The following is a 24,505-nucleotide window of genomic DNA, read 5'->3' as shown; positions in this document are numbered from 1 at the left end:
AGGCAGACACTAAACCACAGAGCCACCCAGGCATCCCGTATTCAACTGACAATTTATTTGCAGTAGAAGAGGCCTGCAAACTAACTGAAACACGAATTTAATAACTCTTTGGAAGAATTAAAATAAGATGGCCATGGCCAGCCACAGATAGGACCAAATAGGACCCAAAGGGAGCCCTATGTTACAAAGGAACCCCAAGGAGGAAGACTATCAAGTCATTTTACAATTAAAGGGACATGTGAAGGGCACCTGGCTGGCTCGGATGGTGGAGCATGTGTCTCTTGGTCTGGGGGTTGTGAGTTCAAGTCCCACGCTGGGTGGAGAGAGGACTTAAAAATAAAAGCTTTGAAAAAGGGGCGCCTGGGTGGCTGTCAGTTAGATGTCTGCCTTCAGCTTAGGTCATGATCCTAGGTCCTGGGATAGAGCCCTGTATCGGGCTCCCTGCTCAGTGGGGAGCCTGCCTCTCCTTCTCCCTCTGCCTCTCTACCTAGTAATTTCTCTCTCTCATGAATAAATAAAATCTTAAAAAAAAAAAAGCTTCAAAAAAAAAAAAAGGGACATGTGGGTCTTACCGCAACCGTTGTCTCTGCTAGGCAAAACATGACAAAGTCTCTTAAAAGGTCAACTAAAGAAGGTAATTTTCACATTCCTATGTAAATAGATATATCTACCCAGCTAGCTCTGCAGACATAGAGTCCTTGCTGAAAAGAAGGCATAAGTTGGGGCCCTGGGTGGCTCAGTTGGGTAAGCGGCTGCCTTCAGCTTAGGTCATGATCCCAGGATCCTGGGATCTAGCCCCACCATGGGCTCCCTGCTCCATGGGGAGCCCGCTTCTCCCTCTCCCTCTGCCTGCATGCTGCCGCTCCCCCTGCTTGTGTGCTCTCCCTCTCTCTTTCTCTATGTAAAATAAATAAATAAAATATTAAGAAAAAGAAGGCATAAGTATTTCTTACTGAAATACTGTCCCAGAGGCCAGACCATATGATTTTAAAGTCCACAGGCACAGAACCAGCTGTGGGGACCTCACCTGAATTATTACTCCCAGTCTCTGTTTCCTTCACTGTGACGGAGGAAAATAGTTGCTCTGTCCACATAACCCAAGTTATTGAGCAGATTAAATAATAAAATATGTAAATACATTGTGTAAAATATAAAATGTGCTGCAAATGTTTGAATCACTACATAAAAGAATCCTAAAGATCAAAACACGTATACATTGTTTCAACACACTGAGTACATCAGATCGTCCTGGTTCACTGTGATTTCTCTGGGTGGCAATGACATGAGAATCAGACTCCAGCAACGACAATTTAGGTACACCCTAACCCTAACCCTAACCCTAACCCTAACCCTAACCCTAATGAGAATCAGACTCCAGCAACAATTTAGGTACACAGACGACTTTGAAAACCTGATTCAAACAGGCATCATTGCCACGAAGCCTACTATACAGATTCTAGGCTCTAGAACCACCAGGGCTCAAAGTGTGATTCCTGGGGGCACCTAAGTGGCCCAGGTCATGATCTCAGGGTCCTGAGATCCAGCCCTGCATCCCATCCTTCCCCCAGCTTGGGCTCTCTCTCTTTCAAAAAAAATAAAGAAATAATCTTTTAAAAACAAAAAGAAAGCCAAAAAAACCAAAAACAACAACAAAGTGTGGTCCCTGGACTGGCAGGGTCAACTCCACCTGGAAACTCAGCAGAAATGCAAATCCAGGGCAGCCCCGGTGGCTCAGCAGTTTAGCGCCGCCTTCAGCCAGGGCGTGATCCTGGAGTCCCGGGATCGAGACTCACATCCGGCTTCCTGCATGGAGCCTGCTTCTCCCTCTGCCTGTGTCTCTGCCTCTCTATATATATCTCTCATGAATAAATTTTACAGTCAGAGCCCCCAGAGGTGGGACCCAGCACTCTGGTTCAACAAACCCTCTAGATGATTCTGATGCTCACTAAAGTTCCAGAACCAAGGCCCTGGGAGAAGAATAATTAGCGGCTTCACAAATGACATTCTGGTTAACAATCCTAGGACTGTCCTAATGAATAAGTAAGAGTGCTCCTGCCTTTATTAGGCTAGAGCAAATGACAGCATTTCTACCTTTAATAAGCACATTTAAATTTTACAAGCTTATAAACCAAGAAGTCTGGTTTGCCTGATGCTTTTATGTTCTCACAGGTCAAGGCAAAATGAAAAAGTGAGGACACTTTCAGGTGTTAGGGCAGGAATGTGTCTTGTCCACAGCTGCCCTCAGGATTTAACTCCATGCCTACCACCTGCAGGCACTCCTAAATGTTAGCTGAACGAATGTAAAACATCAAATGAAGTGAGACCCAGGATTACATGCTTTGTCCGTGATCACAGAAGTAGTTGGTAGCAGAATCAGGACTTTTTTTTTTTTTTTAAGATTTTATCTATTTATTCATGAGAGACACACAGAGAGGCAGAGACACAGACTGAGGGAGAAACAGGCTCCCTGCAGGGAGCCGGATGTGGGACTCGATCCCAGGACCCCAGGATCATGCCCTGGCCTGAAGGCAGGCGCCAAACCGCTGAGCCACCCAGGGATCCCCTGAGACACCCCTTTAGAGACTTCTCTTGCCCAGCTTTTTCAAATACACATCCATGCTACCAATGTTCTTGTCGATTTTCCACTATAGGAACCAGCTCCTCAGACCTCTAGTCCGGTAAACATTGCAGTCTCCCCATCTACAATCTCAGCCCTGACAAGTGGTAAATGGTAAACAAGCTATTAGCTAAAAAGTAAACCAGGCATGGACCTCCCCACCCCACTCACTAATTCTGAGTACTCAATTCTTCCAACGAAAAGGCACTCTCTTCTTTGGACTCTCTACGTGGTAAAAGGGTGGTAAGAGGGCCCTCACAGAGATTTTGTCAATAGGTTCTTCTAGGATCCCTCAGCAACAGCAACGTCTAGTAGGTTCTTTTTTATTTTTTAAGATTTCACTTATTTATTCATGGTATCTCTTCCATTCTCTGGGAAGCAGGTCAGCAATTAAGAACCTACTAGATTCGGGCACCTAGGTGGCTCAGTGGTTGAGCCTCTGCCTTTGGCTCAGGTAATGATCCCGGGAGTCCTAGGGAGGCTGCTTCGCCCTCTGCCTATGTCTCTGCCTCTCTCTCTCTGTGTCTCTCATGATTAAATAAATAAAATCTTAAAAAAAAAAAAAAAAAAGACCATCTCCTTCCAGGAAGCTACCTAGATGTAAAGCATCAACTAGTTCTAATACTGTATCTTCAGATCACCTCAAATGGGAAGGAAATTGCTGGAATCTATAGGTCACTTAGCAACAGTCACCTGTTGATTGCTATCTGCAGAGCCTGGTGGTGATTTTGAGTCTTTTGTGGTCCTATTCCAACCCATCCATGACACAACACTGCCAATAATATTGTCTCTTGTGGCTTATAACGAAGGAATCACAACTTACCTCAGGCAAAAAAAAAGGGTCACTTTGGATGAGGAGCACTGCTAATTCCTCTTTGTTCAGTCCAGAGAGCTCATGGTTTTTCAGGACCTTGAAGTTCTCTTCTGAGAGAACTTCATGAGAATATTTGCACAAATTCCTGGAAGAAAACAACAATTGTCAGTGTTTCCACTTCACAGAAGTAAAGAAAAACAAATCATTTGGGCCCACATCCTTTGGTATGGAATCCTGCCTAAAGAAGACACTTTAAAAATATAAATTGATGAAACACCTAATGGGCATACCGGAATTGTTTTTAATGATTTTATTTGTTTATTTATTTGAGACAGAGTGCGCACACATTGTGGGCAAGCAGCGAGCAGGCTCTCCACTGAGCATGGAGCCCTATGCACAGGGCTCAAGTCCACAACCCCGAAATCACAGCCTAAGCTGAAACCAAGAGTTGGACATTCAACTGAATGAGCCAAGCAAGTGTCCCTGGGGATGGTTTTTTTTTTTCCCCACAAATTATACACATCTATATTTTAAATTGTTGCAATACTTCTTTTTTTTTTTTTTGCAATACTTCTTTAAACAGTATCTCCTCTAGTATACATTACTAAAGGGAAAAAACTGGTGAAATAAATTTATTGGAAATGATTGCCCACTGAGGGACAAAGAATAATTAGGATAATACATCTATGGACTTGGGGCACCTCGCTGGCTCAGTGCATAGGGCAAGTGACTCTTGATTTCAGACTTGTGAGTTCAAGCCCAATGTCAGGTGCAGGGATTACCTAAAAATAAATTTTTTTAAAAAAAATAAAATCTTTAAAAAAAAACATGCATCTGTGGACTGAAAATAAAGGTCGATGGGAAAAGAGACTTCATTTATCAAATGTTTTAATGATACAAAATTATTCATTGCTTTATTTCTATATCTTATATACCAATGTATACCTATATGATCTGTGACTAGAAAGGAATGGAATGAGCTCTTAGTTGTATGTTTCAAACAACTCTACAGAAAAAGATAATAATGCCTTCCTTTTAAGACATTGATGATCTAGGTCCACACTGTCCAAGAGAACACACTCTATGATGATGGAATTGTTCTATAATCTGAGCTTGCCAAATATGGCCACCAAGTACTTGAAATATAGCTAGTAAGACTTAAGAACTAATTTTCTATTTTACTTTTTTAAGTTAATAAATTTAAATTTCAATAGCCACCCATGACTAGTGGCTACCATCTGGATGGCAGAGACCTAGGTCTCCTGTATCCAAAGTATAGTGGGATAACCTATCGCATCACCATCACCTCTCTGGGAGCTTGTCAGAAATTTAGAGTTTCAGGCCCTAGCCTGGTTATACTGAATCAAAATCTGCCATTCAGCAACATCCCCCAATGACTTAATGACATTAAGGTCCAAGAAGCACTGATTTAGATCACTGAGAAACCGTGATAGCAATGTTGTTTTCATTAGGCAAACATAATTTGGCAATTACCAGAGTCCACATAACAAACTCATTCCATTCTTTAACTTATGTATGCTACCTACAATTATTGCCAAAGTCCTCAGATTTATGGTTTTAGTGGTTATTAATATGATGGGATATTAATACTTTCTAGTTTGTACAACCATCATCAAATTATAAGGTGGTTAGGTAATGGCCGGATTTTCACTACATAGGTAGCATGGCTACGATTGCCTTTCTACAAATAACCTTCCATCTTTTACAATATTTTCCTGAGATTTATTCCTTTGGGAGTATTGCCTCAAAGAACAGTAATTTTCTTGGCAGCTTGTTTCATTTTGATCTACTGCTCTCCAGGAAACATACCAGCAATCTGAGTGTGTCTATTTCCCTGCAAACACATTAAAAAGGAGTTTTATCACTTTTGCTACTTCAGTAGGTAAAAAATAGACTTATGCTTTTAATTTGCACTTAATTTATTAACAAGACTGAAATATTCCCAAATGTTGGCTTGATGCTTAATTTCCCTACTTACTCCTTAGGTTCCTTACATCTTTACTATTTGTTCACATTCTTTAACTGTTTACCTATAGTAGAGAATGGTTTCTGACAGATTTATAGTTGTTCTTTATACTTTCATTATTTTTTAAAATTTTATTTATTTATTTGAAAGAGAGAGAGCACAAGCTGGGAGGGGGGGCAGTGGTGGAGCAGCAGAGGGAGAGGGAGAAGCAGGCTCCCCGCTGAGCAGGGAGCCTGATCCAGAGCTTGACCCCAGCAGGATCATGACCTGAGCTGAAGGCAGATGTCTAACTGCCTGAGCCACCCAGGTACCCCTGTCTTTATACTTTTAAAAATTAATCATTACCAGCCTTATTTATTTCAAGTAGTTTTGCATTTTTTCCCTTTCTACTGAGAACTTTAATTTGCTGTTGCTGAATTTCTTTCTTTTTTTTTTTTTTTTAAGATTTTATTCATGAGAGAGAGAGAGAGAGAGGCAGAGGAAGAAGCAGGCCCCATGCAGGGAGCCCGAGGTGGGACTCGATCCTGGATCTCCAGGATCACACCCTGGGTGGAAGGCGGCGCTAAACCGCTGAGCCACCCGGGCTGCCCATTGTTGCTGAATTTCTATATAATCAGACCCTTCCAATTTGCCTTTCAATTCCTCCACCATAGTGGGATAAATAGAACATTTTGTTTCACTTATAAAAGAGATATCTTCAGCTTTAATTCTTTAAAACATCTGGAGCTTATCATGACAAGTAGTGTCAGAAAGGGACAGAAATGCTTTACATCAACTTTTCTCAATAACAATTCTATTCTTTTTTTTTAAGAGGGGAAGGAAGGGAGGGGAGGGGCAGAGGGAGAGAGAGAGAGAGAGAGAGAGAGAGAGAGAATCGTAAGCAGGCTCCATGCCCAATGCAGAGTCCGCCTCAGGGCTCAGTCTCACAACCCTGAGATCATGACCTGAACCAAAATCAAGAGTCGGACACTTAGCTGACCGAGCCACCCAGGCGCCCCTCAATAAGAATTCTATTAAATAGGATTCTTTTCTTTTTATTCTGTTATCCTGGACTATTTTGTGTTAATCTTGTAAAAGATTTAGAACTGTCACAATCTCTATTGCAATTTTATCAATCTACTGTTCTGCTTTGAATCTAATACAACTTAAATCTCCTTTGCACAATATTTTAAATATTAACAGAGTAATTTGTCACATCACTGGTTTGCTCCTTTTCCAAAAACTCTTTAGTGTGCTTACCTATCATTTTCTCTATAGAAATTATTATGATTTTGTCAATTCCAGGAAAATATGATATTGAGAATCTAATTTATGTTAACTCCAGAAATTAGATCAGATATTATGCCATCTTAAGTTCATTAATTAATCTTCTGATTCTGGAACAGAAACTCTCTCTCCATTTATTCAGGTTCTATTTTCCTTATAGAGAATTAAAATCTTTCTTTTCTTTTTTTAAGATTATTTATTAATTATTTATTTATTCATGAGAGACACAGACAGAAAGAGAGAGGCAGAGACACAGGCAGAGGGAGAAGCAGGCTCCAGCAGGGAGCCTGATGTGGGACTCGATTCCAGGTCCCCAGGATCAGGCCCTGGGCCAAAGACAGTGCTAAACCGCCGAGCCACCCAGGCTTCCCAAAATCTTCCTTTTAATAGTTTTCTTTCATTTCCAAAATATTAAACATTTATCTGTTGCCACTATTTTTTAGTTGTTACTAATAAGCAGAAATGCAAACAACTTTGCAAAATTATCTTACTGAAGCTTATAATGTTTTTAATGTAAACATCTAGATAAAAGTCTTTCTCCATGAATTAATCTTTACAAGTCATTTACTCTGGGCACCCGGCTGGCTCAGCCAGTAGAGCATGCAACTCTTGATGAGTTTGAGCCCCGCATTGGGTGCAGAGATTACTTTTTTTTTTTTTTTTAATTTATGGTAGTCACACAGAGAGAGAGAGAGAGAGAGAGTGGCAGAGACACAGGCAGAGGGAGAAGCAGGCTCCATGCACCGGGAGCCTGTCGTGGGATTCGATCCCGGGTCTCCAGGATCGCGCCCTGGGCCAAAGGCAGGCGCTAAACTGCTGCGCCACCCAGGGATCCCCAGAGATTACTTTTAAAAAATAGAAGCCACTATTCAAATGCTGCTTGTGTATAAGACATTTCTGAAACCCTCTGGAATTGCCTTCAGATCTAGCTGTGGAACCTCCTAAAATTTTTTTAAAATCACAGAATCAATGACTGTGTCTGCTACCATCTGAGCCCTTAAACCCCAACCAGCTCTCCCTTGCACTTTGCTTCATAGAGAGAGAAGTCACGGGCCACTGGTCAGGCTCTGGTAACAGCCTCCATCCGAGCCATTTCCTCAGGCGGGCCCTTCTAGGTCTCTGGCACTCCTGGATAAAGCTGACTTCAGCTCTCTTAGCTGGTTTTGGGGTTCTGTGATCCCATAACTGCTCCCAACAGTCTCCACCCGCCCCCCCGAGCCCTCAGCAGCTGGGCTAGACTCCACCCTAACACTCCTCCCACGGTGGGGAGAATCTCAAGAGAACTTACAGCAGGGGGAGGGCTCAGCCTCCGGCCCAGGCCCCCCCATCACCAAATGAATGTGAGACCCCTTAACTATAAGGCCTCTCACTCCACTGGCCAGTGCCAACAATGATCCCCTTGCCCTGGAGCTGACGATAACCTCGTTGAAACAAACACCCCACTGCGAGGCAGGTTCCACCTCTGTCTCAGAGATACATGACAACTGTGACTGGAAAGGAGTTTAGAACCTTTACGTTCCCTTTAGCTCCATCCAGTCATCCTGAACTGGGTGCCAAGACTATGGCACCCCTCTGACGGCCAAATGAGGATCATAGAAGAGCACCCAGCCCCTCTCCAGGTCATGGCTAGATGCAGCAATGGTCCTATCTGTCCCAGCTGAGGAAGAGGAAGAGGCGACGTCCAAGGTCCCTGAAGTCAACGTTTCCTCTAAATAAAGGCCACCAGGCAGCCTAATGGTTCTGTCTGGAGCCCTGAGTCTCTAGGCTTCTCCAAGCTCACCGAAGGCCCTCATGTTGGCAGAATGGCCCGCCTAGCACACACTTGCTGGCTGGGTCCCTGCTGCTGCCTGTCTGAAGGCTGGGTTTCCCTAGTCACTTCTTACCTCCATCCTCAGGCAAACTGCTCATTCCTCCAGATTTGGGACACTCACCCTGCATCCAGCTTCGGTCTCCAACATCTCTGTTTAGTTGTTTAGCCCTGGTGTCTGACGAGCAGCCTCCTCCCTGGGAGGCCCTACTCCATTTTCCCACATTCCCCTGACTTCTCCCCACTTCTCGAAGGCTTTTTCTTTGCCCTCATTTCAGCATATTGGTCAGCCACGAGGCTGGGGCAGTTTGTGCTCATCTCTTTGGGAGCAAACCCGGGAAGACAAAACAAAAAGACATTTATTACATGCGCACTAAGTGCCAGGAACTCTGCATCTATTATTTAATAAGTAACATGGTAAGCCTCTGAGGAAGCAGTTTACTTTTTATACTTTGGGAAACTGAGGCTGATAAAATGAGAAATGAGAAAAACAAAACAAGAAATCAAAGGCAACTCAAATAAGAGGAAGACCTGATATGTGAACCCCGATCTCAAAAACAAATAAACAAAGCCTAATCTGGAAAAACAAAAATGGATCAAAACTTTTTCAAACCAAAAAAGGGAGGGGGGCAGGAGAAAGAGAAGAAAAAGAAAGACAACGAAGAAGAAGACGAAGACAAAGAAGAAAAGAGAAGGAGGAGGAGGAAGAGGAGGAGGAGAAGAAAAAGAAGTCATTCTGGATTATTTAAACCACTGTTCCCCAGCTATTAATGGAAAATTGAGAGCAGAGTATAAGGAGAGCAAATGCATGTAAATCATGTAGATGAGGTAGCAGGGAAAGAGCAAATGACAGAAACTACTTTTTGGGGGGCACCTGGGTGGCTCAGTGGTTGAGCATCTGCCTTGGGTTCAGGGTGCGATCCCGGAGTCCTGGGATCGAGTCCCACATTGGGCTCTCTGCGAGGAGCCTGCTTCTCCCTCTGCCTGTGTCTCTGCCTCTCTGTGCCTCTCATGAGTACATAAATAAAATCTTAAAAAAAAAAAAATCACCTAGAAGGTTTGTTAGAACAGATTGTTGGGCTTCACCCCCAGAGTTTCTGATCAGTAGGTCTGGGGTGGGGACTGAGGATTTGCATTTTTAACAAGTGCCCAGGTGATGCTGCTGCCCCCCTGGCCCATGAGTCCTCTTGGGAGTCTGGAGGACATCAGAGACTGCGGAAGCACAGCCACGGGGCTCCCCACCTCCCGGCACAGAGGCGAGCACTCCTACAAACCATTATGTACTGCCCAGGGAAAAACAAATGTTTGCAGAATTTTGCTGCACTTGGAGCAGATAAACTTCAAACATGGTGAGTTGGGATAGGAGACGATAACTTTTTTTAAAAAGAGCAAAGACAGCCTTGAAAGAGCACAATTGTCTCTGTGTCAGGATCTCTGGCCAAAGCCTAAAAACAAATGACCTTTTCGCTTTTCTCTTCCAGCCACAGAACAAAATATTATTTTAACCCTGGCAATAAATCCTCCCCTACACCTCAGATGAGGTCTGGGCGGTAGAGTGGCTCTCATCCTTGGCTACACATAATAATCAACTGGGGAGTGTTTGGAAATACCTAAGCCTAACCCTCGGAGACTGATTTAATTTGACAAGGGGTGGCAGGTGACTCTACTGTGCAGCTGGAGCTGAGAACTGCTAGCTGGACTAGTCCGATCAGAGTCCAAGCTAGGTTCCAGAACGAGATGGTCACCCCGGAGCTCTCGGACTTCACCAGCCAGTAAACACACAGCCAGACCTGGGCTCAACCACCAGACCAACAAGGAAAAGATAACAACCTAAGGGAGAGTCTTGTTTTTTGACAGGAATCTGTCTCAAAATTACCCCTCCCCTTCTCCCCCCCACAACACCTTGTGGGGAGGGGTTGATAAAAACAATGATATGTTGATTTGTACAGAAAACAGGGAATAGCTCACAGTGATATAAACCAGGTGAAAAAGAAACCAGGACATGTAAAAGATAAAATCTAGAGAACGCTGGTCTAAAGAATAAAATGTCATCCATCATAAACAACTGTAATGAAATATGATTTCAAAGCCATGAGACTCCCATTCTCTGTTGTTTGTGCTGCTGACGTTCAAGGTCAACCAGCCTCGCTACTAGATACAGGGGCAGCTCCGAGAATCTGGAAGCCCTATTACCAGGGGAAGGATCAGAGTAGGCCAAGAGAGAACACAGGGGCAGGATAAGGGTAAGAATGGGGGTGGTAGGGGTAGAGAAAATGTGGAGCTGAAGAAATGAACCAGCTTTTTTTTTTTTTTTTTTTTAAGATTTTATTTATTTAAGAGAGAGCACAAGCCGGGGGAGGAGGGGCAGAGGGGGACGCAGACTCCCCACCGGGCAGGAAGCCTGATGTGGGGCTCCATCCCAGGACCCTGGGATCATGACCTGAGCCAAAGGCAGACGCTTAACCAACAGAGCCACCCAGGTGCCCCAAAAACAAAACCTTAAAAAATAATTATAACTGGAAAATTTCAGCTTCTTCCTTGTTGATCTAATTTTTGTAATTCTTTATGGTTGAAGGCAGACACTTAACCGACAGGGCCACCCAAGCACCCCGAAATGAGCCAGCTTTAAGCACAACTGTACTATCTGGACCCCACAAGGTGCAAAGAAGAGAAGGCCAGCCGACTGATGCCACAGGGTGAGCTCCAGCTGCAGGAAAGCACCCGGTTGGCTGCAAGACGCTGAGCAGCAGAGGGCATCAGGAGAGGACCAGGCCTGCGGAGGATGGCAGGGGCACCAAGGATCCGTGTGCAGCCTATTGTACTGAGAGTAGGGTGCCCAGAAATCACCTCTCTGTTATTGCAGACAATGCCTCCAGTCTCCAGTGCTCCAATTAGTGTCGCCCATTAGAAACACCTAAGGGACTTCTAAAAATCTCCAGGTGGCTCAGTGGTTGAGGGTCTGCCTTTGGCTCAGGTCGTGATCCCAGGGTCCTAGGTTTGAATTCCACATCAGGCTCCCCACATGGAGGGGACACATGCCTGGGTCTCTGCCTCTCTCTCTCTGTGTCTCACATGGATAAATAAATAAATGTTAAAAACAAAACAAAACTGAGTCCAGCTCCTCTGCTCTGACTTGTGTGAACTGACTCCTCACTGGGTCTGAAATCCCCGGTCCTCCTGGATTCCTTTACCCCTTTCCCACCCCCATTCTGGGGCCTCGCCAATTCCAGAATAACCTGTAGGTAAAGATCAAAGATACCTGTTTGGAAGTAAATGTAGTCAAGGAGCAGTAAGCAAATTAGAACGGGAGGAAAGCAACCCTGTATTTGTTTTCATTGTTCACTCTTGCCATCTCTAGATTATGTAAAAAGTAGAAAACATTTTGTTATCAGATGCTTCTTTGTCACTTACTCAACGTTTTATCAAGATTCACAGGATCATTTATAATGTCATTATGTTTCTCAGTTTAATTTCTGCAGGAAGCTGCACTGAAGCTGCAGATTCAGTCAAATGAAAATAAACATGAAGCAAATCTAAAAAGAGACACAAATTCCCAAATGATTCTTATGGGGCACACGCCCCTCTCTGGGCCCTGATGTCACAAAAAACAGCTCAGCCTCCATGGCCATCAACCGGTCAACTAGACTCCACGGACCAAGCACACGCAGTAACAGAAGGAACTTCCAGGAAGACTTCTCGATAAGTACAACACACAAATGACACGGAACATGCAAAAGTGAAAGGCAAACCTTGAAAACATTATGCTGAGGGAAAGAACCCAGGCACAATGGGACAAATAGTATGATTCCATTTGTGAGAAACATCCAGAAAAGGCACACCCATGGAGACAACAAGACAAGTAGATTAGAGGTTGCCAGGGTTGCCGGAAAGAGGGGAGAACAAGGAGACTGCTGATTGGTGTAGGGTTTCTGTTTGGGCTGAGGAAAATGTTCTGGAACCAGATATGGTAATGATTGCACAACATCATGAATGTACTTGTTGCCATTGAACTGTACACATTTTTTCCCCCAGTTTGAAGGTCATTCCTCTTTGTTTTGTTTTGTCTTGTCTCTTAATTTTAATTCCAGGCAGCCCGGGTGGCTCAGCGGTTTAGCGCTGCCTTCCGCCCAGGGCCTGATCCTGGAGACTCGTGATCGAGTCCCACATCAGGCTCCTTGCATGGAGCCTGCTTCTCTCTCTGCCTGTGTGTCTCTCTCTCTCTCATTAATTAATAAATAAAATCTTAAAAAATAATTTTAATTCCAGTGTACTTAATACACAGGGTTCTATTAATTTCAAGTGTCTGTTCCACTGATTCAGCGATTCTATCCATTACTCAGTGCTCATCAAGAGAAGCGTGAAGGATACCCTCAAAAATGGTAAAATAAATAAATGACTATCACAAGCAAAAATAAAGCAATAAGACCTCAAAAAAAAAAAAAAAAGCAAAATGGAAATAAGAAGTAAGTGCTAAAAATTTGACACCAGGTAAGACAAACCTAAAATATGAGCATTAGGTCTTAAGACACCTAGAGACCTAGAAATATATAAAGAATTAAAACCACAGTGAGGTACAATTTCCTTGTACTGGCACAAATTTTTTTTTTAAGATTTTTTTTTAATTTTTATTTATTTATGATAGTCACACAGAGAGAGAGAGGGGCAGAGACACAGGCAGAGGGAGAAGCAGGCTCCATGCACCGGGAGCCCAACGTGGGATTCAATCCCGGGTCTCCAGGATTGCACCCTGGGCCAAAGGCAGGCACCAAACCGCTGCGCCACCCAGGGATCCCTGTACTGGCACAAATTTTAAAAGGCTGACGATGTCTCCTCCCCGCAGGCTTGTAGGTGTTTGCTGCAGCTTCCTTTGCCTGACAGAGCAATAAAGCTACTGTAGCTCTTTTGGCCCTGCTCACCCCTACCACATGACAACCCCCCTAAAGGCCGATCTTGTCAAATGGCAAGAATATGAAGCAAGGGAATGCTCGAATGCTTCTGATGGGAGTAAAATTGGTCTACACCCTTGGAAAACAATTTGGGATTATCTCATAAAACTGAAGGTAAGTCTACTAGTAGCTATCTAGGGGACCCTTGCACATGTCACAAGGAGAGATATACCATATGCATATTCAATGCATCACAGTTTGTAATAACAAAAAATTACAATCTCTATTTTGATAAGAAAAATTGATATGTAAGTTGCACATTCATACAAAAGAAAGCTATTCATATCACAGAATGAAAGCAGTCCCTCTCCTAAAATGTAGGGGACCCAGGGCAAGATAAAATGGAAGTCTACGCACCAAGTGCCTAAGCATTTAAAAGTAAAAAAATCAAGCTACAAAATGGTTCAATAAAATATGATCTGTCTTCCCATCTTGACAAATATACTTTCAAAATGACCTGGAAAGCCAAGTGTGAATTCTTCTCAGACTCCTCTGCGTTCTCTGATGAGCTATATAAGAATGAAGCAAGTCGGCCCTGGCTTCCAACTCTGGCCACACTGCTAGAGCCATCAGATACAGGCGATGAACATGTCAGCCACATGGAGGAAGACCTGGGGAAGAAGCCCTGGAAGTGGGCTCTGGAAGTCCAGGGTCCCAGGAACCTGGATCAAGGTCTAGAATCAAAGTAAGCACTATAGGTTCTAGATGGGCACAATTCCTTGGCCCCATGGACTCCTCAAAGAGCGAGCAGGGATGTAACTAAAAGACAGCTACAGGGATCCCTGGGGGGCGCAGCGGTTTGGCGCCTGCCTTTGGCCCAGGGTGCAATCCTGGAGACCCGGGATCGAATCCCACGTCGGGCTCCTGGTGCATGGAGCCTGCTTCTCCCTCTGCCTGTGTCTCTGCCTCTCTCTCTCTCTGTGTGACTATCATAAATAAGAAAAATAAATAAATAAAAGACAGCTACAACTAGGATTGTAAAGCAGAGGGCTCAGGGAGGAAGTCCATCTTGTCCAGGTCTACAGGTGAGTCTCAGAATCATCATGCTGTGCACACAAAAGCAAATAAGTATTTGCATACCTAGCATTGATATGATTTATAGGCTTGAAAACAGGCAAAACAATACTAAATATTGCTTAGAAATGCACACATAGGGCACCTGGTTGGCTCTGTTGGTTGAGCATCTGTCTTTGGCTGGGGTCATGATCCCAGAGTCCTGGAATGGGTTCCATGTCAGGCTTCCTGCTCAGTGGGGAGTCAGCCTCTCTCTCTCATGCTCTGTCTCTCAAATAAGTAAAAGCTTTTTTTAAAAAAAGAAATACATACATACATATTTAAAAATAAGTGTATAGTAAAAATAAAAATCAAATTCAGAGCACTATCAGTAGGATTATAAATTGATACAGCCACTATATAAAACAGCACAAAAACTCCTCAAAAAATTAAAAATAGAACTACCGCATAATCAGCAATCCCACTTTCAGGTATATACCCAAAAGAAATGACATCATATCTCAAAGAGATATCTGCACTCCCATGTTCAAAGCAGCATTAGTCACAAGAGCCAAGATCTGGAAACAACCAAAACATCCACCGATAGATGAATGGATAAAGAAAATGAGGGATATAGACACAGACACAGATATATAGATATACAAAGGAATATGTGATTCAGCCATAAAAAAGAAAAAAATCCTGCCATTTACAACAACATGGATAAACCTAAAAGACATTATACTAAGCGATACAAGGCAGATAGCAATTACTGTAATGATCTCTCTTATACGTGGAATCTAAAAAGTCAAACTCACAGAAAGTAGAACGGTAGTTGCCAGGGACTGGAGGTGAGGGGCAGGTGGGAGTAATACACTGATATTGGTCAAAGGATATAAAGTTTCAGTTATAAGATGAATAAATTCTGGAGATCTAAGGTACGCTATGGTGGCTATAGACAACAATAACGCATACTTGAAATTTGCTGAGAAAGCTGATCACAAGCGTTTTCATCATTAAAAAAGGGGGGGGGGTAAAGAGATAGGTTAATTAGCTTGATTGAGGGAATAATTTCACAATGTATACGTATATCAAAATACCACAGGAGCACCTGGCTGGCTGGCTGATTCTGGGGAGCATGGGACTCTTGAGTTTGAGCCCCACTTTGGGCATACAGATTACTTAAAAAAAAAAAAAAAAAAACAAGGGACACTTGGGTGGCTCAGCGGTTGAACACCTGCCCCTGGCTCAGGGCGTGATCCACGATCTCAGGATTGAGTCCTCCATTGGGCTCCCTGCCTGGAGCCCGCTTCTCCCTCTGCTTACATCTCTGCCTTTCTCTCTCTGTGTCTTTCATGAATAAATAAATCTTAAAAAAAAAAAAACAGAATATCATATTGTACACATTAAGTATATACAATGTTTCTAAATCAATGATACCTTATTAAAACTGAAGAGAAAAAAAGAACAGTATTTATCTCTATCACCTCTAAGATGGGGGAGATGATCAACAAAGGGAATTCAGGGGCCCCTGGGTGGCTCAGTCGGCTAAGCATCTGACTTTAGATCTCAGCTCAGGTCTTGATCTCAGGGTTGTTAGTTCAAGCTGCATGGTGGGCTCCACGCTGGGCATGGAGCTTACTTAAAAAGAGAGAGAGAGAGAGAGAATTCGGGGGAGGGTTAAATGATTAACATTGTATTTCTTTCTTTTATTTTATTTATTTATTGTAGACGGGGGGGGGGGGGTGGTGGCGGGAAGGGCAGAGACGCAGGCAGAGGGAGTAGCAGGTTTCATGCAGGGAGCCCAATGTGGGACTTGATCCGGGTCTCCAGGATCACACCCCAGGCTGAAGGTGGCGTAAACCGCTGAGCCACCCGGGCTGCCCTTAACATTGTATTTCTGAAGCTGATTCATGGGTACACAGATAACTCATTGGATGCTTTATAATTTTTCATAAGACTTGAAAATCCTTTCAAAATTAAAACGATAAGATATCATGTTATGCCCTTCAAATTGGCATAAATTTTTAAAAGTCTGAAAATACCCAGTGCCAGCTGGCCCTGAGATGGGGAAACTGGGACTCTCGAACATGAAAATATTTGTCAGAATCTGGAAAAGTTGAAGCTGTGCAACCATTCAACCCAGCAATTCCACTTCCTAATGATCTACTCTGGAGAAGCACCAAGAGACGTGTAGTCTTGGCAGCATGGTTCGTTATAGCAAAAAACTGGAAATATCCCAAATGACCATTTCTTTGACAACAGGTACTGAGCTGTGCCATAAATTACAGGATGAAATACTAAGGAGGCCTGGGTGGCTCAGGGGTTGAGCGTCTGCCTTCAGCTCTGGGCATGATCCCGGAAGCCCATATTGGGCTCCCTGTAGGGTGTCTGCTTCTCCCTCTGCCTATGTCTCTGCCTCTATCTCTCTGTCTCTCATGAATAAATAAATAAAATCTTTAAAGAAATACTATATAGCTGTTAAAATGAATAAATTAGATCCTTATATGTCAACAGGAATAGATCCCCAAAACATAACATTGAGTAAAAATTCTAAAATACATACAACAATACTATATTTCATACATGGATACAAACATATATGTGAGGAAATTATAAAATCATGAAAGGTCAGAACATACACCACAATCCCAATCGAGGTTACTTCTGGGGAGAGAAGGGAATGAGACTAAGAAATAGAAAATAGTTTTAGGCCCATTATGGTTTTTATTTTACTTTGAAAGATATGTGAAAATGAAAAATGTTAGTATTTCTTTATTCTGGGAGGTGAGTTATAAGCTTATTATATTGTAGTTTCTCTAATATAACCTTTGTTATATTACATATTCAGAATATGTAAAATACTCTGATGCGGGGCAGCCCTGGTGGCACAGCGGTTTAGTGCCGCCTGCAGCCAGGTGTGATCCTGGAGACCTGGGATCGAGTCCCGCATCGGGCTTCCTGTATGGAGCCTGCTTCTCCCCCTTGCTGTGTCTCTGCCCCTCTCTCCCTCTGTCTCTATGAATAAATAAAATCTTTAAAAAAATAAAAAATAAATACTCTGATGCTTGTTATATTATTCTTTGCAATTTGGGCTTTTTTTTTTTTTCCAATTTATTGAATAGTCAATTAAACCTCTTCCCATCTACCCACTGCACCCAAAGTTACAATTAATCAAACAGGAAAGGCATACAAACAGGAAAGAACCCAGAGGAAACACCCACATTGGCAAAAACCGCAAAGCTGGTTGAAAATGCTCAACAGCCTGCTTCACACAGTTAAACAGTTATTCTAGAAAAAAAAAAAAAAGCACCACCAACAACACACAACTTGAATTACTGAAAGGTCCTACTTCACACAGCTACTACACCACATGAGTAGCTGGTTAAGAAATCATACAGATGGATCTGGGTTCAACAACTCTGCAAGTTATCTGCTCTGTGGACTTCAGTACTTTTCTAAATAAATAAATAAATAATATTTTTTAAATGTACATTTCTAAATTTCTAAACAGCTCTGGTCTGAGTTGCCTTATATTAAGATCCTTATATTAAGGATTTACATTACCTCCCTCAGGAGCCACGGTGAAGACTAGCTTGGATACCATCTCTAAAGTGCCTGTTACAGGGCCTGATACATAGTTATTTGTTCAATAAATGGTAGTTATTGCTTGCCTTGGAACTGGGATTAGAACTCCCTGCTTGGGCATATATTTCAGCAAAGCAGATAGAAATATCCAAACTGGGGGAGCCTGGGTGGCTCAGTCGGTTGAGCGTCTGCCCTTGCTCTGGTCTTGGTCTTGGGAGTTCTGGGAGCCGCAGGCCATGCTTCCCTGCTCAACAGGGAGACTGCTTCTCCCTTCCCTTCTGCCACTCTCCCTGCTTGTGCTCGCTTTCTCCCTCTCTCCCTCTCAAATAAATAAATGAAATCTTAAAGAAAAAAATATCCAAACTGATGCACCAAAACAAGAGAATACCCAACATTCAAGCAAGCCCCTGTTGACTAACATGTATAGCTAAAAGCAATATAAGAAAGACTAGAACTGCAGGATAAAGAGGAAAAATCCAATCTATGAATATAAAGGAATTTTTATATAAAGGAATATAAAGGAAATTTTATAAGTCCAGCAAAATGCAAACTGTCCTCAGGCAACTGATAGGAGTATTAATTGGTCAACAGATCCCATTAACTTGTAATCCACAAAGTCCTTAGACTTTAGACTTAGACATGTCAAGTTTTAGAAGATTTTATAAATTTCTAAGAAGGGGAGAATACTTTTAAAACATATTTGGGGGATGGGCACCTGAGTGGCTCAGTGGTTGAGTATCTGCCTTCCGCTCAGGTCCTGATCCCTGGGTCCTGGGAACAAGTCCCACATCAGGTTCACTGCAAGGAGCCTGCTTTTCCCTCTGCTATGTCCCCGCCTCTCCCTGTGTCTCCCATGAATAAATAAATAAAATCTTTTTAAAAAATAAACAAACAAACAAACTTGGGGAAAAAATTGTTCTAGGTTTTGAGTAAAAAAAAAAAGTCTCTCAAGAGCCTGATTATGAGGACACAGTACACTTCAATGGATTAAAAATTTGTAATGCTCTAACTCAAAAGTGATGAAAAAGGAAATAAAAGGTCAACTAGACCAATAAATGTAAGGAGAATTTATCACTTCACTAAAAGAAAAAAAGTCTTTAATGAATTCCCCAGAGGATCCATCCAAATTTTTTTTTTCCAAATTTGAATAGACCAAATTATCTCTGTATTTTATCTCCCCTTTTAAAACACACAAAAATTCTGGTTAACAATTCAATTTAGCAGTTTAAAATGTGGTCTTGATGTTTCAAACCATACACACAAAAATACCATAATAATATTCATAAAACAAAAAACTAAACTTTCTTAAAAAGACCATACAAAATTAATGTGTCTAAACATATGGTATAAGAAATTGAAAGTTTCTAAATAGGGATCCCTGGGTGGCGCAGCGGTTTGGTGCCTGCCTTTGGCCCAGGGCGCGATCCTGGAGACCCGGGATCGAATCCCACGTCGGGCTCCCGGTGCATGGAGCCTGCTTCTCCCTCTGCCTGTGTCTCTGCCTCTCTCTCTGTGTGTGACTATAGTAAATAAAAAAAATTTTTTTCAAAAAAAAGAAAGTTTCTAAATATATTGGATATGTAACATATTTACACATTATGGATTGTCTCTGCGGGTTTCTTCCTGAAAATGCAAGTCCTATTATGAGGCAATCAGGGAAATCTGAATGCCAACCGGATATTAGATTATATTAAAATTGTAACTGCAAAAAACTGTGATTGTTATACTGTGGTTATGTTAATAAATTAGAGTCTACCCTTTGGAGATACTAAAGAATTTATGAAACACATAATCTCTGGAATTTGGCTTAAAATAATACGTTGGGGGCAGCCCGGGTGGCTCAGTGGTTTAGTGCCACCTTCAGCCCAGGGACTGATCCTGGAATTCCCTGGATCTAGTCCCACGTCGGGCTCCCTGCACGGAGCCTGCTTCTCCCTCTGCCTGTGTCTCTGCCTCTCTCTTTCTGTGTCTCTCATGAATAAATAAATAAAATCTTAAAAAAAAAAAAAGATAATACGTTGGGAGTTGGGTACAGGGATGGGGAAGGAGGACATAAATGAAACAAAACTGGCCATATTTTGAAAATTGCTGAATTGAATTGATGGGTACATGGCAGTTCATCATTCTCTTTTCTCTACTTTAGTACATTTTGAAAATAATCTAACATAAAAAATTAAAAGATAAGGGACATGGTATTTAAAACTAAAAGCCAACTCTAGTTGAAGAATTTTTAGGAACAGAACAGAAAAGCACACATACACAGAAAAAAATCATCTTTTCAACACTGTTCTTATTCAAGTACGGTACTAGAATGTTCCTTCCCTTTCTATCCACCACTTTCTGCCCTCCTTCCCTCCTCCCAGATTTCTTGGGTTTCTGTGACTAGAGGATTTCCTCTATACTCATTTATAATTCACCAAAACTTAGAAACAGATTTTCAAATTGGTGCCTCACAACACATTCAATAAGTACATTTATTTTTTAAAAGGTTTTATTTATTTATTTATTTATTTATTTATTTATTTATTTATTTATTTGACAGAGAGACAGCCAGAGAGCACAAGCAGGGGGAATGGCAGAGGGAGAGGGGGAACCAGGCTCTCGATGATGAGGCTGATGCCAGGCTCCCTTGGGATCATCACAGGGGCAGAGGGCAGACAGGGGCTTAACCAGTTGAGCTACCCAGGCGCCCTCAATAAGTATTTTTTTTTTTAATCATGGAGCACATTCAGCGCTTTTTAAAAATGTTACCACTTTGTCCTTTAAATTTTTTTTTAAAATACTATCTCATCTACGTCATCCATTTAAAGCACCCGTCTTGGGCAGCCCGGGTGGCCCAGTGGTTTAGTGCTGCCTTCAGCCCAGGGCATGATCCTGGAGACCTGGGATCCCCTGGAGACCTGGGATCCAGTCCCAGGTCAGGCTCCCTGCATGGAGCCTGCTTCTCCCTCTGCCTGTGTCTCTGCCTCTCTCTGTGTGTGTGTCTCTCCTGAATAAATAAAATCTTAAAAAAAAAAAAAAAAAAAAGCCCCCATGTTTGGCATGGTTTACTACACATACACCGAGGGTGAGTCATCCAAAGGTTGTTGCTAAGAAGCACAAGATCAAAAGATTGACGGCCACCATTGTGGACACCAAGACAAACAAACCACTTAAAGTTTTCAAGGAGGGGGCCAAGTGTGAAAAGTACTATATCAAGAAAAATAATTGAGCAGAAGTGCACAGGGACAGAAAAGATGGGCAGAGAGAACCATTCACTAATTGAACAAGATTTCAATCCGAAGTGGGGTGGGGTGGGGAAACCAAGCAGGAAGGGGACAGGAGGCCTCCAGAAAAAGGCTTGGTAAGGAAGGTATTGTGAAGGGTGAAGAAAAGGGGGCGGGGGCGTGCTAGAGACCCTGCCCTGGAGGAAGGAAGAGGAGTGTGACAGGCTGGGTGCAGACGTTGCTCAGGCACAGGGAGAGCAGAGCCCAGATGTAGCAGGGAGGCCGAGGCGGCCGGCAGACACATGGAAGCCATCTCTGCAGATGTGACAGCTGGGCCCAAGGGAGTGGGCTGTCCTCGGGAGAAGAGACGGGTCAAAAGGCTTAACCCAATCCGCGGGGCACACTATATTTAGGAGGCAAAAAAAAAAAAAAAAATGAACGAGTGTAAGAAACGCAGAAGCAGCTGCCTGAGAGGTACGCCGCCCTGTTTCAGAGGGGGTCCCAAGGGCGGGCAGTCACCAGCTGGGGCCACCTCGGGGACCCCGGGGCAGCAGCGCTGGGAGAGGACCCGACATCATCGGGAACCTCGAGGAGGGCCATTCCGCTCAGGGGGTGGCGGCTAGCTTCAGGGACCCGACAAGTGACCCCGAGGGGCCTGGCGGCGGCCAGGGATGAAGGGATGGGGGGGGGCAAGCGCAGGGCCCCCTCGCGGCGATGACGATCCGGATGCGCAGGGACCACGCAGCAGAAAGGGAAAGCCTCCGGGGTCCAAGGTGCCACATAGTGGAGGCGCCGTCCTCCGTTCCCAGACCTGCCTCCGCTGCTCAAGACCCAGCGGACCCCCCGCCCCCAAAAAAGCAACGTATTCCCCTGGGGGTGAGGAGCGAGGCGTGGTCTTCCCCGGGGCGCCTTGGAGCTACCCGGGTTCGAGGACAGGTCTGGAGGCGCCGGGCGCGGGGGGCGGGGGGCAGGCTGGAGGCGGAGGCCGGCGGGGACGGGGTCCCCACGACGGCGCGCCCCTGGCGGAGCCGCAGCCCCTGCGTCCGCGCGCGCTCACCTCTCCGCCTGCGAGTAGTGGCACCGGCCCAGCAGGTTGAGCTTGCAGAGGTGCAGGTCTTCGCAGGGCCTCTGGCAGAACTTGCGACGGCAGACGCGGGCGCGGGTGGCGGCCACCACCGCCCGGGTGACCCCGGCCCTGTCGCCCGTCTCCAGCAGCACGAAGCGGTCGGGCCCAGCCGCCTCCAGCACCTCGCGGAGCTGCGCCTCGGAGAGCGCGATCTCCTGCAGCAGCGCGTCCAGGGCCATGCGGCCCCCGTGGGCGCACAGGATCTTGGTGATGAAGCAGCACACCTCCGGGTCGGCCATGGCGCGCCGCGGGCCGGGCTCCGGCGGGGAATCGAAACTTAGGGGAGTCCGCGCGCGGGCGCGGGCGCGGGCGCGGGCGCGGGCGGTGCTGGCCGGGCGCGCCCCGGGCGGGCGAGCGCGCGCTCCTCGCCGCCGCGAGCCGAACCAGCGGTTTCGCTTTCCCGCTCTGGGCCGCGGCGGGAGAGGTCAGAGCTCACGACCCAGGGCAGCCCCGGGGGCTCCGCGGTCTCGCGCCGCCCTCGGCCCCGGGCGTGATCCTGGGGTCCCGGGATCGAGTCCCGCGTCGGGCTCCCCGCACGGAGCCCGCTTCTCCCTCCGCCTGGGGCTCTGCCTCTCTCTCTGGTCTCTCGCGAATAAATAAATAAAATATTTTTTAAAAAATTAAAAAAAACAAAAACAAAAATACAACTCACCGACCCGATCCCGGGACCGGATCGAAATCAGCCGCGACGGCAGCCGAATTGGAAACCCGTCCGCGGGCGCGCGAGCCCCTCGCTGGGTGCGGGGCGCCGCCAGGGTGACTCCCCCCGCCCCACCCCCGGCCAGGCTTCTCCCCAAAGAAGAGAAACCTAAAATGACCTGGGGCTCCGGTGGAGTGTTTGAAAGCCAGCCGCGGTGGCGAATGGCGTGAGCGTTGGGAGCCCCCTTGAGGAGCTCTCTGATCCCCTCCGCACCCATCCCGGGAAGAGCCCACCCCTAGCGAGCGCTCCGCGGGGAGCCGGGCGCCCTACCTGCGCTGCAAGCCGGTCTTCTCAAGGAACCCCAAGGGTTAGGTACCATTATCCTCTGTACTTGAGGAAGTAACTGGAGCAAACACAGCCATCGAGGTGGAACCTGAGAGCACCCCGAGGTCCCCCAAATCATGGGCCCCAGATCGTGGTCCACCCAGCCCCCCAGCACCATGCCCTCTGAAAGAACAGCGAGGATTGCTCTCCCTCTCTTTGGCCTTCTCAAGGGCTTTTTGCAGAAACACTTTTTTTTTTTTAAGATTTTATTTATTTATTCATGAGAGACACACACACACACAGAGGCAGAGACATAGGCAGAGAGAGAAGCAGGCTCCATGCGGGGAGCCGGATCCCGGGTCTCCAGGACTAGGCCCTGGGCCAAAGGCAGATGCTTAACCGCTGAGCCATCCAGGTGTCCCCTGCAGAAACACTTCATAAGGCGTCCTTACCTGCCTCTGGTCGGTAACAGGGGTGCCACTTTATTCCCAACAGCAAACGGTCACAGGCATGTCTAGACGTACCCCAAGATTTCAGGTAGGTTCCTCTCTTCAGATATTTGGATAAGGCCTCATCCCTTGTGGAGACCCTCTTGGAGCCCCAGGGTCAGTATAAAGATTATTTTATTTTTCTTTAAAAGATTTTATTTATTTATTCATGACAGACAGACAGACACACACACACACACACACACACAGAGAGAGAGAAGGCAGAGACACAAGCAGGCTCCATGCAGGGAGCCTGATGTGGGACTCGATCCCTGGTCTCCAGGATCATACCCTGGGCTGAAAGGCAGCGCCAAACCGCTGGGCCATCAGGGCTGCCCTAAAGATTATTTTAAAGTGAAAACATCAGAGCTACAGAAGATGCAGAAAGAAAATTTATCTGAAATTCTCTTAATCTGAAAGCAGAGCCTGCTGAAGATGCAGCTACCATTAATCCCCTTCAAAAGGAGCTTCCTGCTAATTCAGCTGCCCAGTAGAGACAGACTGCCCATTCCATTAACATTAGAAAGCGGGACAAAATCTTCCATACTCTCCCATTAAAGCCCTAAAATAAAGCCCTCTTTTGTTAAATTGAGGTATACACACTTGGGCTATTCCCGGACTTGTCCATTACTGAGAGCTCCCCACCCCACTCCAACTCAATGTGAAAATAAACCTTGTCTTTTCTCCTGTTAATCTGTCTATT

General features: G+C 44.9%; 1 protein-coding gene across 2 annotated transcripts in view; it reads right to left on the bottom strand.

Moving 5' to 3' along the window:
* The window catches only part of ZC3HAV1 (zinc finger CCCH-type containing, antiviral 1), a 63,400-nt gene extending 40,714 nt beyond the window's left edge, over positions 1-22,686 (bottom strand). Inside the window, exons 1-2 of one of the 2 annotated variants that reach the window (XM_035699953.2) lie at positions 22,282-22,686; positions 3,441-3,576 (exon numbers count right to left, since the gene is read on the bottom strand). In XM_035699953.2, the coding sequence (XP_035555846.1) occupies positions 3,441-3,576; positions 22,282-22,589 (444 nt within the window). In that variant the 5' untranslated portion in view covers positions 22,590-22,686. The remainder of the gene's footprint in view (positions 1-3,440; positions 3,577-22,281) is intronic. The other variant, XM_049095238.1, reaches the window with a different exon arrangement.
* Positions 22,687-24,505: the final 1,819 nt, after the last annotated feature.

Source organism: Canis lupus, chromosome 16, assembly GCF_003254725.2.
Source record: "Canis lupus dingo isolate Sandy chromosome 16, ASM325472v2, whole genome shotgun sequence".
In the NCBI taxonomy this organism is placed as follows: Eukaryota; Metazoa; Chordata; class Mammalia; order Carnivora; family Canidae; genus Canis; species Canis lupus.
The sequence above is the reverse complement of the archived record's forward strand: the minus strand, read 5'-3'. Positions and strand labels throughout refer to the sequence as shown.